Below are 14,834 nucleotides of genomic sequence, written 5' to 3'. Positions count from 1 at the left end.
AATGTTAGTTTTCCTTATTTCCTTCGAAAATATGAGTTGTTGAGAAATGGTGAAAGCGAAAACTCTGGATTAACAAACTTGGATAACGTTATACAAGGTAAAAAATTTTATTGTTTTGTATGAATTTGTAAGAATATGGGTTTTTTTTTTTAATCTTAAATTAGTTAAACTAACCATATTTTACAGCAGCATTTAGTTGGAATGGACAGTATGCAAAATATTTTCTTGAATATATTATCGTAGAACAAAATGAAAAATGTTTAACCGAGAAAGAATTTATTTTATTCCTTTTATTCTCAGCTGAAAGGTTTCGCCAAATTTGTTTAGGGTTATAGTTTTAGTATTGTGCGAGCAAAGTAGCCTTGGCGAGATTTCACGTTTTTAGTTAAACCATTTTTAATTTTTATCATGAGTGGAATAAAATGGTAGTAAGATTACAGAATTCGATAAGTTAAAAGAAATAATGGTCATTCAACTGAAAAGAAAACTACTACCATATTTCCGTGAGAATTTTGTTGATGATTTGCATAACATGACATAGTTAAATCGTAACTCAGAAATTAGAAAAATCGAAACAGAAAAATTTTAAATTAACCGATTCAGGAATTCGAGAGAAATAACTCAGCTACAAATGCAAAATAATAAGCGCTAGCCAAGCAAGGCAAAAAAGTATCTTCTTTCGATAATAATTTGTTATGTCATATTGAATTTTCTAGCATTAATTGTTATTCTTGTCAGGCCACAATTATTATTTAGTTTTATCAAGAATTGATAAATATCGAATTCAACATTGTGAAAATAGCTGCTTAGAACTACAAACTACGTAGTTTGCATTAATCTTTGACGTTTAGTAATGCTTCTTGAATTCTCATTTCTTTCTATGTGGGCCAGAATATCCACAAGACTTTGAAAATTAATTTAAAAAGAATAAAGCGAAAAAGTCATACATACGAACAAAAATCACAACACTTTTAGCATTTTCTTCGTTACCACATGCGTTTTAGTTTTTTCGTCCGCCATTAGACAGTGACTGGAGTGCCCCCTATAGTTCGTTGGAGTTGCGAATTTATGTTTCTACATAAAGATATGCGCAGACGATTTTTTTTTTCTTTTGACAATGAAAATTATTTAAGTTGACATTTTATTGTTTTTATTTATTTTGGTAAGTGCATTAATTCATTTAAAAAATTGTTTTTGGCAACAGGGGAAAAAGAAATGATTTTTTTTTTTTTTTTTTTTGATATGATGTATTTATTTTAATGAGCTTATTAATTTTAATTATTATTTTTTCGTTTTGAAAGCTGTTAAAGATTTTTTTAATGGAAAAAAGTGTACTGGCTGCTTTGTTTAAAAATTGCTTTTATTTTATTTGTTTGTTCGTTTTTTTTTACGCATCTAATTTTTTTAGATGAGTGAGGAATATTTTATTCCTAGAAATCAGCTGAAAGTATTTTAAAAATATGTGTGAAAACATTTGTGATTTTAGCTATTTTTGAGAATATTGATCAGGTACTAGAAAGTAGTATGGGTATACGGGAAAGTAGGGTCGTCTAGTTCTAGACAGAACTTCTTGTTTGTTGTTGCTGAACCAGGAGAACATTAATTCTACAAATTTTGGTGCATGGTGCACTAAAGGAAAAGATGATTTTACCGCTTTTTGCCGTTTTTGCAACTGTTCAGTGCCCATAAGCAATAGTGGATTTTCGCAATTGAGGCAGCGTGCTAAAACATTCAAGCATGAAGAAGACTCTGAAAAACGTCAAGAGGATCCTTCTCAAGCTCTGTTTGTTCTTAATACAAGTGTTAAAGGGTTCAGCTTAGATATAAAATCAAAGAACAGTGGAATTAGTACTTGGGTCATGAGTAGTGATGTAAAATACCCGGGTATTTATTTTTAGGGGTAAATACCCAGGGTATATACCCGGGTAAATACCCAAAATGGGTATTTACCCGGGTATTTATTTCAAAAATTTATATTCAACTAAAATACTTTTCTGTATGTATTCCACTATGTATATATATGAACAACCATATACAAAACAATAAATTTTTGCTCAAAAGTTGTATTTTGATCACATATTTAAAGAACAATTGTGTGAAACAATTTAACAATCTAATATGATATCCACATTAGATGTGTTGGATATGCCGTAGGGTGGGCCGAAAAAACTTTTTTTCGAAATCTGTTTTTGGATAGTGCGGAAAAGTTGCTATATGGGCCCGTTATTACCCATAAAAAATTTCGCTAAATTTGTTTAATATTTAGCCGGCGCTATTTGACCTTGAAAAACTGAAAAAAAGGGCAAAAATGCACTTTTTTCAAAAAAAGGGGGGGGGGGGTCAAAAATAAAAGTTTGAAGCTAGTTTTAGCAAACATTAGAAGTATCTGTCAGTGAATTAGTTGAAATCCTCAAAGACTTTTATACATTTGGTAGAATATTTAGCTACGCTCCTTTAAGACTGACACATGGGAAAAATGAAAAAAAAAAAAAAAAAAATTAAAAGTAGTTTCCAAATAAGTAAATACTGAAATGTTACGCAATACGTTACTTAGAAAAAACAGTGAAAATGCAATCAATTTCATGCGACATTTGCCCGCCAATTTAAAAAAATGCACACAGTCAAATAAAAAATAGTTACATAAGATGCTAATTTTTTAATGTTTGGTTCCAATTGTTTCTCCTGGATAATAAACGGCGCTCAACTACTTTTATTATTCCTAAGATTATTTTATAACTATTTTATATATATTTGACAAATAGAGCCCTTGAGTATTAAAAAAATGTGAATCCTCTGAAGTTCTTTAAACTGATTAATGAATTGAACGCTAGTATTCTTTTTCTCAAGCCATTTCTTCCTCTCGACTTTATGACCCACTTAAGAGACAAAACCCCCCGACAAGAAATGCTGTATTTCTACACCTCCACAGCTGGGAATTAAGCAATTAAAGGGGTCCTCTCTATTGTCCAATGTGCACAATAAGTTGCCACTGAGGCATCTTATACTGGAATTGGACGGTTGCACTAAGTGGCCACATTCATATTCTGGAGCTATCGAACAACTTCTTAGAGATTGTGAAAAAAATCCGGTGGTCAAATTTGATAAAATTGACTGCAATCTTCTGGTTTTGGATATGGAAGATATAAAAAAATTTAAGTACTGAACAACAATATTTGTATAGAATCTGTCTTGCCGTAAAAGATGGTAGTTGTCCTTCAAGCGTGGCTGACAGTAGCCCAGGCAAACTCAGTCAGTCATGCGCGATGGCTGACAACTACAAACCGTTTGTTACGCTTCTATATAGACACTCTAACTCCATCAGAAAACCTTACAATGCTTGTAAAGTATGTAATTTTAGTTAATGCTCCAATGTGGTTTGAAATGAAAATGAGACCGAACTGCTAGTACCGCGCCCAACATTTTTGGAAAATGATTTCTCTTGCAAGGCAGTTTTCAGACAACGTTAAGGAGATAATTTTCAAAGTTCTCGGTCAAGTAATGCATATTTCTCTCATTCTGAACAGCTATTGTTGACAATGTTGTTTGACTCAAGAAAATACATTCGGGAATTAGCTGTTAGGCGCATTCTGAACTCTAGAAATAAGAAGACGAAGAGCTCGGATGGTGTACGATTCTTGAGCATCCTAAACTCAATTTTGAAGCCGTTGATTACCGTAAAATCCCGAAAGTAACCCCCCTATCGATTATAGCCCCCCCCCTTTTTTGTGGAAAGTGAAATTATTTTAAAATCCTGAATATACCCCCCCCCCTTTTTCACCTGAAAAAAAATCTAATCATCTTCATTTTCCACTCCCTCTAAAAAAAAGGATAAAATTTTCTGCTTTACTTGAAAAGCAATTACAGAGGTTTAGTTCTCCCCCCCCCTTCGCCCCCATGTGCAGGTTTTCTTTTCTAAAAAAAAAAAGAAAGAAAGAAAACAGAATGATTTGAACAAAAAAGAAAAAAATGGTCTCCACGGTTTATTCCTTCCAAAATGTTTAGACTCCTTTTGATGCAAGGGCGCCTGTTTTTTTTTTTTTTTTTTTTTTTTGTTGACAGTATTACAGCAGAAATTTATTTGACTGTACTGCTTTTTATTTATTTTAGAAGGAGCGTTTTTGTTCTGACTTGTGAAAATGAACAATCTTCAACACGACGCCATTTTGAAAACGTGGCGCCATTTTGGAAATGCGTTGCTTAAAAAGTAGCGCGAAACTTAAAAACAACCTTTTTTAAAGGCAGAATAAAATAATTGAACGAGTTAATGATCATCAGAAATGTATATTTCACAAAATCAAATAAGAGATTTGTCTCTGTTTGCGTTCGCGAACTTTGCAAAGCTCAGTTTTCGAAATTACGATCTTCGTAACGAATTGGCGGCCGTGATTGCGATTTTTGCTTTTATTCTGAAACAAGAACGTTAAGATTTTGCTTCTTTTACTGTAACCTTATTACATTCAGTACATGATGAATTTTCAAGTGATAAATTAGAGGGATTTCGCCAACTAAGGTACAAAATCCTTTCTTTTGAAAAAGATGGCGCCCACATGCAATTTTTTACTACTTGAAAATTAGGACAGGTTTTTATTAATTAATTTCTCACTCTTCATTAATATTAACTCTTATTTACTTATTTCTTTTCTGACTCTAAAATTAATTCTACTAAAAACAATTATTTTGGCTCATTTTTAAAAAAAATCTCGATTATAACCCCCCCTTCTGAAATTAACAAGTTTTGTTTTAAAAATAGGGGGGGTTACTTTCGGGATTTTACGGTATGTTGATTTAGTTGATTGGGCAAACTTTGTTGTAACAGAGCCACCTCTTACAATGCATCTAAAAGACCAACAATGGAAAGAAATGTGCAAAGAACATTCTACAGAGTTTACTTTCGAGAAATTTCCCTGTCACACGCAAGCTGTGAAACGTTGTGTGAAACTAATACCCGAAGCTGCAATAAAAGTTCGTGGTGAAACTGCACGAGATGGATACATTCGTGCTAAACTTCAAGCTAGGAAAGAACTTCCATCTTTGATAACAAGGGACAATATTATTCCAAAAAATAGTATTCATTATGCATGAGGTATTATAAATCAAATTTGAAGATTCTTTTTTAAAATTTTATTATCTACATATGTAGTTCTCGAAAATGTATGATACTATTGCGTGATAATAATTACTATGATTAATGGCGCTATTTAATTAATTAGTCTATGATTTAATTTTGAAAAATAATTTTCACATTGGTTTTTTAAAGAAATTCAATATTTTTTCATTTTTCTCCAATTTTTGATGTCGGAAAGAAGCGGTTAAATGCTCATTAAAATCAATGAAACATTTTATGGGATCGAACTGGCTCATTATATAACATTTTTGGTGCATTCCAACAAAATATTTGGAATTTAGTTTTTTTAAAAAAATTTCGACAAAAATTCATTTTTCTCTTTTTTTTCGGTTTTTCAGTGTCAAATAGCGCTGGCTAGATATTTTTTAATATCCAAGAAATTTTTTGTGAGAGCTAACTTGCTCACTACGCAACTTTTGCGCGCTATCCAAAAATTGATTTCGAAAAAAAAAAAATTTCGGCTTATTTCGGATCACCCTAATGCCTAATCAATGTTGATAGCCAAATTTCAGATATAAAAAGCCATTCTACAAAAAATAAAAAGCTTAACTGGTTGCAAAAAAAAAGCAAACATCAATTTTTTAAGGTCCTTGTCTTTTATAACCCAGTAATATGTCCCTGCATGACATCAAAATGTAACGAAATGTTGCTCAATTTATTATTACTGTTTATTTTCCTATAACTTTTGCAGAAATTTCCTCCAAACCTAGTTCAAGTGTTCAGACGTATTCTGCATATATATAATGGCAAGTAACAAAAAAGGAATTAAACGTTTAAAAAAAGGGGGAGGAATAAAAAGAATTATAAACAAAGCCAAAGACAAAGAAGAACTGCTTTGAGATTGAACTCATCAGCATTGGAAATCTCAAAGTTTTTTCGTACCAGAACTACAACGCAACACAAATGGATAGTTAGGCAAATGCACTATAAATCCAAAAAATGCATATTTGAAGCGGCAGCCAAATTTTGAAAAAATAAAAATGGGGAGAGAATGTAATGAATATGTATACAAATGCCTGGTGTGGAAATAATCATTTAACCACCGGCAAAAGCAAATTCAGGAAAACTATATCAAAATTCTCTTTTAAATTTTCCTGTCATCCTATTTAAGTTTTAGAATAGTTCATTTTAAATTCTGACAGTTTTTTTTTTTGAAAAGATTTTACTAAGCCTTTAATTAGAAAAAAATTATAATACATAAATTTTTATATTTTTAATCTTTCATTTTACGGTTTATGTTTTAAAAAGAAATTCATCACCTTTTGATACCACCTATCTTTTTTTTTTTTTTTTTTGCAAAATGCACAACTACAACTACTAAGGGATTTATTTACTCTGCCTTCGGATAAATACCCAAAAAAATATTTACCTTCCCACCCTGCATCACTAATTGCATGTATTAAAAATAGTTTGAATCATGAAGTACTGGGGAGCAAGTGCAAATGAGCAAGGCAACGGAAAACAATATTTTGATTTATTTTTGCTTATTAATGTGAAAACTGTTTCTATATTTGCCATGTTATCACCTAAACAGCAATAAAATAAATAAATAATATCATAGTGTCTCAATAACTTCTCAGTTTATTCTTCCAAACATCCCTCCTGCTTCTTTTTTTTTTTTCGTTTTGGATATGACTAACCTAGATTATGATTTTGAAATCCTTGAGTTCATCATTGAATTGCTTATACGTCTTGAAATATGACACTGAAAAGAAAGATTCTTTGCACACGATATGTTTCTTTCATAATTTCATCAAGTCTTTCAATAAAAAATATTATAAACTATATAATACATATGTATGTTTCAGTTTTGCCAATTATTTCATATTTAGATTTTAAAAAAAATTCCATTCACTTTTTGCATTTTTTTGTAAAATACCCAGTTTTTGGGTATTTACCCAGGCCTTGGGTAAATACCCGGGTAAATACCCAAAAAATATTTACCTACCCACTGGGTATTTACCCGATCCACATCACTAGTCATGAGTGAGGAAGAAAAGATAAAAATTTTCTTTGTTCAAATTTTGTTTAATTACTTCGTCTATAAAGTACACTGTTTTTTTTTTTTTTTTTCAAAAATTATTCTTTCAACTACAGAAAAGTCATTTCAGATGTAAGGAATAATTTTATTTGAGGTTTTTTTTAAACAAAATCATTGATAAGAATAAATAAATAATATATGATCCGTATTATTTCTTTTTTCATAGCAAAATTATTCATATAATGTGTCCTATATTTTTTGAGGAAAATGTCCTATATGTGACAAGTCGGTCACTTCTACCCCTGCACTTTCTTAAATACACAAAAAAAGTAACTATGCCAAGTTTCAATAAAATTCAAGACTAGACACATTTTTTGATTAACTTTTGCATTTTTTCTAAAATAAATTAAAGTAATAAATATATTATTGAAATGATGAATAAAATAAGCAGATATAAGGTAGCATATAGTAAAAAACCACCCCCAACATTAAAAATAATTGAAATACTTCAGGATGTAAAAATATTAAAATCTCAAACAAGGTATGCAACTTTCGGCACAGCATGTGTTTAACGTCGTTGGCATGACTCCAAAACAGACGTTTTTGGCAGATATCGCGGAGGATGAAGATCTGAGGGGAAAAAATAGAAAGAAATAAGAAAACTGGGACTGAGCTAGAGAGGCCAATAGAAAAAGCCGGAAAATCTCATCTCTGCATCCTAAATCTTCAGTATAGGCATAAAACCAATTTCACCCAAAATCAATGTATGTGGAATATTTTTTATATTAAAGATGCTCTAAGAAGCCTAGCCCATTTAAAACCTCATGTTATGCTGAAGGAACACAACCTCTTTTGACATAATAAATGATCCTCTGTTTTATGGATGCATACTTTAAAGCAGTGCATAAGTGCAAGAAATTGTAGTCTTCTGTTGTAACAAGTTAATTGAAGTAAACTGTTGAGTTCATTTACTTTTAAAAAAATAAATAAAGCACTGAAATTGCTTCTGAATTATCAAGCCCAAATATAATGATGTCATTTTGGAAACATGTTATTAGTAAGGGGGGGGGGGACTATTTCAGTGAAAAAAATAACGTAAATACTAATAATTTGTTTTATTTTATATACAAACTAAACAGGCACTTAACATCATTCACATGTAGTAAATGTAACAAAATATAGAAGGATAAATTTATACAAAATAAATTAACATAAAATTGTATATTTACAGAACAGAGATGGAATGGAAGTAACTTATGACACAAAATGAGTAAAGAATTCGATTTTCAAATTCTTAACAAGGTAGCAAAACTTCTCTGCTGGCTCAGGTTTTAGATGTAAATGCTCTTGAACATTTGCAATATTAAGCATTAATAATGCTTGTCCGTCTATTTCCTGCAAAATATAATATCAACACTAAAATATACAGTCATTGGTTCAAAGGTAAGAAAGCCATATTTTGTATGCATTTTGCTTAATCCAAAACGTAAGCAATTCAACTTATATTCACAAAATTTTATGTTAAAGATGGAGAAACCATAAGACTTCTAAAAGAATCATTTCTCAACAGTGGTGGCAACTAAGACTCATTTGGGGGGGGGGGGAGATTTTTTGGAAGCTCAAGACTTTATTTTAGGAAGAAAATATTCTGAAACTAGAATCTTAAAAATGCAAAAATAAGGTAAAAAGTTCTAGGTTTCTCGCCAAAATTTAAAATATTATTTCAGACTATCTTTAGGTGACTATCCTTCATTCAGCTAAACTCTTAATCAAAAGGAGATATGCTTACAGGTTTCAGCAAAGGGCCTTTACTGACAAGTCTTGGCATATATATATATATATATATATATATATATATATATATATATATATATATATATATATATGGGACTTTTTATAGGGGACACGAAGCGTCCTCGACTTTCCTAGAAGTGCAGTTGAGGAACCTTTTTGTCTTTCTACGACACATATTCTATACTGTACAGCAGTGGTGGCACGTGCCTTAATTTAGTGGGTGGGTCCGCAGTTATGTTTCCACAATAATGTTTACACACATAAAATGAAGAAAACAAGTTAGTAAACTAATGCTGAGGAACATAAAATGATATTTAATTCATTGAAAAAAACTTCAGATAGCCTTTCAAAATTACATCACTTGATTTAATACATAGATTATATACAGGGTTAGCATTAAAGAATATCCCAATTTCAAAGATTTATATTTTTTAACTATTGTACTTAACACTATAAATGATACATAAAAATGAACTGTGAAAGTTTTTTTCACGCACAAATGTTCGATGTGTGTGCCTTTCGTAATGCGACATACATCTATAACATAGATTTTGGAGTATTTCACTGTCAATTTTTCGTAATTCTACACATATGCAATCTTTCTGTTCTTGCATTGTTGTAGGCCAGTGGTTCCCAACCTTTTTCACGTCGGGACCCCTTTTTCACCAACTAAGAAACCTGCGACCCCCTATGTATCCCCCGTGTAAATATATATATATATATATATGTATGTGTGCATGCACAGACGTTGCACATATATTACATTATAACGCAAGGTGTTTAAAATATTGTGTTTCAGCTTAATGTGCCTTTTTTTTAAATTATTATTTCTACAACAAGTGCAGAAAAATAAGAAAAATATAGCCTTGATAATGTTAAACATACATTTCGGCATTTTTAAAACTCTTGCATCTTTGCAGTGGCAAATGCAGGATTTGATTTTCTCCAACTTTCAATAAAGGGAATGAAAGAGGTAAAAAAGTTGGGAGGGGGGCGTTAGGAAGATCCTCAGTTTTTTCTCAAACGTATCTATAGCAAGATAGAGAAAAAGAGTCCTGATTTATTTTTGGAGGGGGGGGGGGGGAGAGGAGGAGGTTGTGATATAGTAATCACATATATTTTCATAGATTCGCGTTTTTATTTCATGTGTTTGGATTTTCTAGTTAATGGCGTCTTTTCAGAGTTTTTGGCGGCCATGTTTTCCCTTCTTCCTGCGATGCATTGTCTCCCGCCTTTTTCGCTCATTGGCCATAGGCGTGGTCTTGATCGGTGATGTCGTTTTCCCGCATTCCCATTCGCTGTGCTAAGTGACGCCGCGTATGAATATCTGCTTTTCACGCGGCCGCGTGGGTTTTTAGCGGGGATGTCTCAAAAATTTTCGTGATTACTCGTGTGCTAGGCGTGATATGTGACGGAGCGTTGTGTGGTGAGGAGCAAGGACGCTTGACCTGTGAAGGGTAGTACGAAATGGCACCGATGGAGATGAAAAATCTGGATGCATCTGCCTGAAAAACGATGTAAATTGTGAAGTAATTACACAGGAGCCATGGAGCCCTGTGTCTTTCAACAAATGACGGTTTAGTTCCAAAATTGATGCAGTATTTAACCAAGAGTTTCTAAAAAAAGTTGAAAAATGTTCGCGTCCACATGGAAGTAGCTCCGATCCTGCACAGATGAAAATCATATTTTTTCACATTGTGACACTTGCATAAGATCGAAGAGGCGAGTGATGTTCCTGTTTATGGTGAGAAAATGATAGTAGAAGCGGTTTGTGCGGTCGACATGAATTTAGTTCTGACTCCCGCTGCGCCATTTTCTCCGTGAGTAATGGAGCTTTCTCAGTCATTGCCGTGGTATAGTAGCCAGCTCCATGTGGTTTTACATCATCTCCCTCGCTGATGTCTCTACTATGAATTCTTTTGCTGCAACAACAAGCCGCGCCTTTTTTAGTCTCCCCATGTGCAATGCACATCCCTCTGCTGTTACAACCTAATTCCCTGCAATAGACTGGACTTAGAACTTAACCTACCTTAATTTTTTTTACATTTTAATCTTTTATATTTCATTCCTTGTTCTGCGAAGTTTTGATTACTCCGCGGGAGCTCCCTAGGATCTTGGTATTCGTCGTGTAAGTGATGATCATCGGAATAAATTTTCACATGTGACGCGAAAAAAATTGTGCTTATTTTGTCTCCACAACATTGGGGTAAGTCAAACTTTTTCTCTTTGAGTTCCACGTAGGCACCAAACATTGAGACGTCCTGGAGTTTTGCGGAAACACTTAAAATACGATCGGCCTAAATTTTTCCTCATTTTGTTTTTTTTTTGTTTAAGTTGGTGGTTTGTTTTCTAATAATTTGAAATATTAACCACTTTTCCACCACAGAGGTGTCATGACTAAGGGCGCCCATATGCAAAATTGTAAGGGGGTCTCAGATATTTTCCCCATGGGTTAAGAGGGTATTTTCCCCATGGAAACAGATTTCAGGACAGATTAGAGTCATTAAAATATTTCATTTTTAATAACTTATTCATTAATGGCTGGAGAATAAATTTTTTTACATTTTTGCAAAGAAAAAAGTACCAAAAGCAAGGAAGTTCTAATTTCAAGGGGGGGGGGGATTTGAGCCCCCCTATATGGGCGCCCTTGATCATGACTAGCTTTATGAGCAAACAAACTAATATAATTGCATTATATGAGCAGAGAAAGAGAATTAATATTATGAATCTATAGTAGGGTGGGCCAAAAAAAGGAAATTTTTGCTATGCAACTTCTAATAGCAAAACAAAAGTTGTGTATTGCCATCTTAAACATGGGAAAAATCATTAAAAAAAATAATATTTATGTCTTCAAATCGTGCATTGGCAGCAAAGTTTGAAAAAAAAAGGCAAAAAATGGTCAATTTTCAAACATTTTTATGAAAATCCAAATGTTCAAAATTTTTGTTCTAATCCCGTTTAAATGCTTCCTTTTAATAGTCTTTTAATATATCTTTGAAAATATGTACATTCCTTTACAGTTTTTAGTTCACACTAAAGCCGCAAAGTTACGTGAAATCAACCCAAAATCGACGTTTTTAGCTTATTTTGTATATTGCAGTACTTCTTTTAGATCCCAGTTGTGTATTTTTTTATAGCAAATGTGCACTATACAGCTCTTTGCTTTAACTGCAATTATACTGTGTTGCATTAACAACCCAGAACCCAACCCAAATAGGTGGTTGCAACTTAGTACTCTACCCTGCAATTCCCAAGATGAATGGACTTATTGACAAGACATTTGTAAAGTAACTTTCATAATAACTATATGGTTTTAAACACGTTTCTACATTTCATCAAGGTGTGAAGTTGGACCTAGACTCAGTTTTGGCACTAATGTTTGAAAAATATAAAGGTTTTCACATATAAATCCATCTCTTCCATCTAATACCTCAAATGAATTTCTACAGATTCACTGAACAGTTCCACAATTCATTCCACTGCCTGTGTGTGATATGGGAATTTTAAGAATACATACTTAAGCAAATGTATAGTTTCTAGAAATGATAAATCCTTGTTTTTCACATCATCATTGAAGCAGAGGAAGTAAACATGTTGACCTGTCAACTAACTGCTGTAGTTCAAAGCTTCAAATCTTAATATTGATGGAAGAAATTCTCTTATTGCTATAGAAGTGTTTCTTGATTAGTAGTCTTTTGCGTTGTATAGATACCCTACTGTTATCCAACTACTTTATATTTCACCTTTAGTGCATTGCCATGACCAATAGCAATTTCTCAAAAATAACAAAGTAAGCATTTCTTTGAATCACCGGATCCACGATGTTTGGAAGATTATCACACATCTGACTTGTAGATTTTGTAACTTTAAATAAGTGTACAGGTGAATGTTTCACAGAAGTTTGCTCTTTTCTTTAATATTTTAATTATATGGAACCATAGCAGCATAATTTTAAAAGATATTATTTATGAGTGCCTTCATTCCACTAGTAGTTTAGTTGAAATATTATACAGCCCAGTTAGCACACGTTAACGAAAGCTAATGACTGAAACGGCTTAGTTTTGTGGGAGAGAGATTAAAGTCGTATTTTCCTTTCTGTATTACATTAACAATATCCATCAAATAATTTTTTTCGCTTTTTAAGTCAGTTTCCAAAACTTCGAGTTCTAAGTTAATAATATTCAATTTTATGAAAACGGTTGATGATTTACCCATACATCAGTAAATCTTCCTCTTTTACACTTGGACGACCAAAAAATATGAGGACTAGACTTTTTTTTCTGTCGGTCCGTCAGACCACGGATTGAGAATCGCTGCTCTACTATTCGAAATGCAAGTTTTCACGCAGAAATTTTGAGAATAAGCATCTCTAGCTCCAAAAACAAATAACTAAAAAAATTATGTATGTGTTGTAAAACAAATGCACGGAATCTCATGAAACTGGCAATCTCCATGCCTTATATATAGTAATACCTGTTGAACAGGAAAAAATTAAGACAAAAAAAAAAAAAAAAGCGGAACAATATAATAAAAGATTTTTCCTGACACATGGGCAGAGGGCAGCCGATTCTCTGCCCTTCTACATGTTATTCTAGTGAGCGACATTGCTAGACTCTTCCTCGCTGACCTCTACTCTTCCCTCCCGGTTGGTATTGGACAACTATGATTTCGTTCGGGCTCGGTGAAATTTGTCCACCCTTGAGTTGCAATAAATTCCTTCAGGTGTTATCACCCGCCATTCTTTACTTCCTGACTTTGTCATTGCGATTGGCTAAGGGCAGAGGTGTGGCAAGGGCAACCTCGAGCGAACCCCCATAGCTCTCAAAAGCTGCAAAGTGCTAAAATTAATGGGATTTAAAAACTTTCTGGTAATGTATAGAGATATGCAAGGGGGGGAGGGGGGAGAAGCTAGATGTTTCAAATCTATTGTTCGCCCTACTTTTTGCTTTTTTGAACTGAAATACAAAACAATATTTTTGTCTATAATGTATTAAATTAGTTGCAATTTTTCTGGAAGGGCCCGGCCCATAGCGTCCAGCCACCCCTACTGCATAGTAAAATAATTTAATCCTACCCACATTTTGGAGTAACAAATTTTGATATGATAAAAATTCTCTAAAATAATTACTTTTGGTAAGATCATCTTATGAAGTTTCACTGTATTTTTTGCTAAAAAATATAAAGCTGAGAAAAAAAATTCTTAATGAAATGTAATTACTTGTTCTCTGAGTAAAGGAGCAACTGGAGCACACTCAGTCTCTTGCAAATATTTAACTACTTCATCAACAGACCAATCCAAAGGATTACTTTTCAAGTGGGAAGTTTTCTTGACAGGCTCAACAGTCTGTAATTAAATATCAGTAAATTAAATGCTTACAAATGATGGGATATTTATTGTTCCCAATTTGATCAGATTGAATATTTAGAAGCTTATACAGAAATAGAACCATACTTTGGCAATTTTGACTTCCCACAACATACAGGAATTGTTATTAGTATTCTTGTAATTAGTCATTGCTTAATTCTGGGCAACAAGTAAAATTCAAATTTAACGGAAAGAAAAATACTGGGTAAATGTAATTTGTACAGTGTTAACTGAGAGAAGGAGGAAAACAACTAAATTAAAAAATTTCTAATCTAGTAAGTAATTAATGCAAATTTCAAAAGCAAGTTCTTGGCTCCCACATGGGAGAGGCCACGGGGGCCCTAGCTATGGAGCCCAGAGTGAGATTAAAACTTAGTAAAAATACATAGATTTCTAAGTTTGGCAAAACTAGAAGAGGGCTTGAGGCAAGATTTGGTAAGGGACCCCCTAATAAACATGGGCTCCATGGGCAAGTTTTTCAGGTGTAGAAATCAAAAACTTAAACATGAATATCATAACATGATAGATAGTTTTATGAACATTTGGAGACTTATCTACAGTGACAACAG

General features: G+C 32.8%; 1 protein-coding gene across 1 annotated transcript in view; it reads right to left on the bottom strand.

The window, feature by feature from the left end:
• Positions 1-8,248: 8,248 nt before the first annotated feature.
• Positions 8,249-14,834, bottom strand: part of LOC129233758 (scm-like with four MBT domains protein 1) — a 30,161-nt gene continuing 23,575 nt past the window's right edge. Inside the window, exons 13-14 of the mRNA XM_054867738.1 lie at positions 14,119-14,244; positions 8,249-8,501 (exon numbers count right to left, since the gene is read on the bottom strand). Coding sequence (XP_054723713.1) covers positions 8,361-8,501; positions 14,119-14,244 — 267 coding nt within the window. The 3' untranslated portion in view covers positions 8,249-8,360. The remainder of the gene's footprint in view (positions 8,502-14,118; positions 14,245-14,834) is intronic.

The sequence above is a fragment of the Uloborus diversus genome, unplaced genomic scaffold, assembly GCF_026930045.1.
Source record: "Uloborus diversus isolate 005 unplaced genomic scaffold, Udiv.v.3.1 scaffold_701, whole genome shotgun sequence".
In the NCBI taxonomy this organism is placed as follows: Eukaryota; Metazoa; Arthropoda; class Arachnida; order Araneae; family Uloboridae; genus Uloborus; species Uloborus diversus.
The sequence above is the reverse complement of the archived record's forward strand: the minus strand, read 5'-3'. Positions and strand labels throughout refer to the sequence as shown.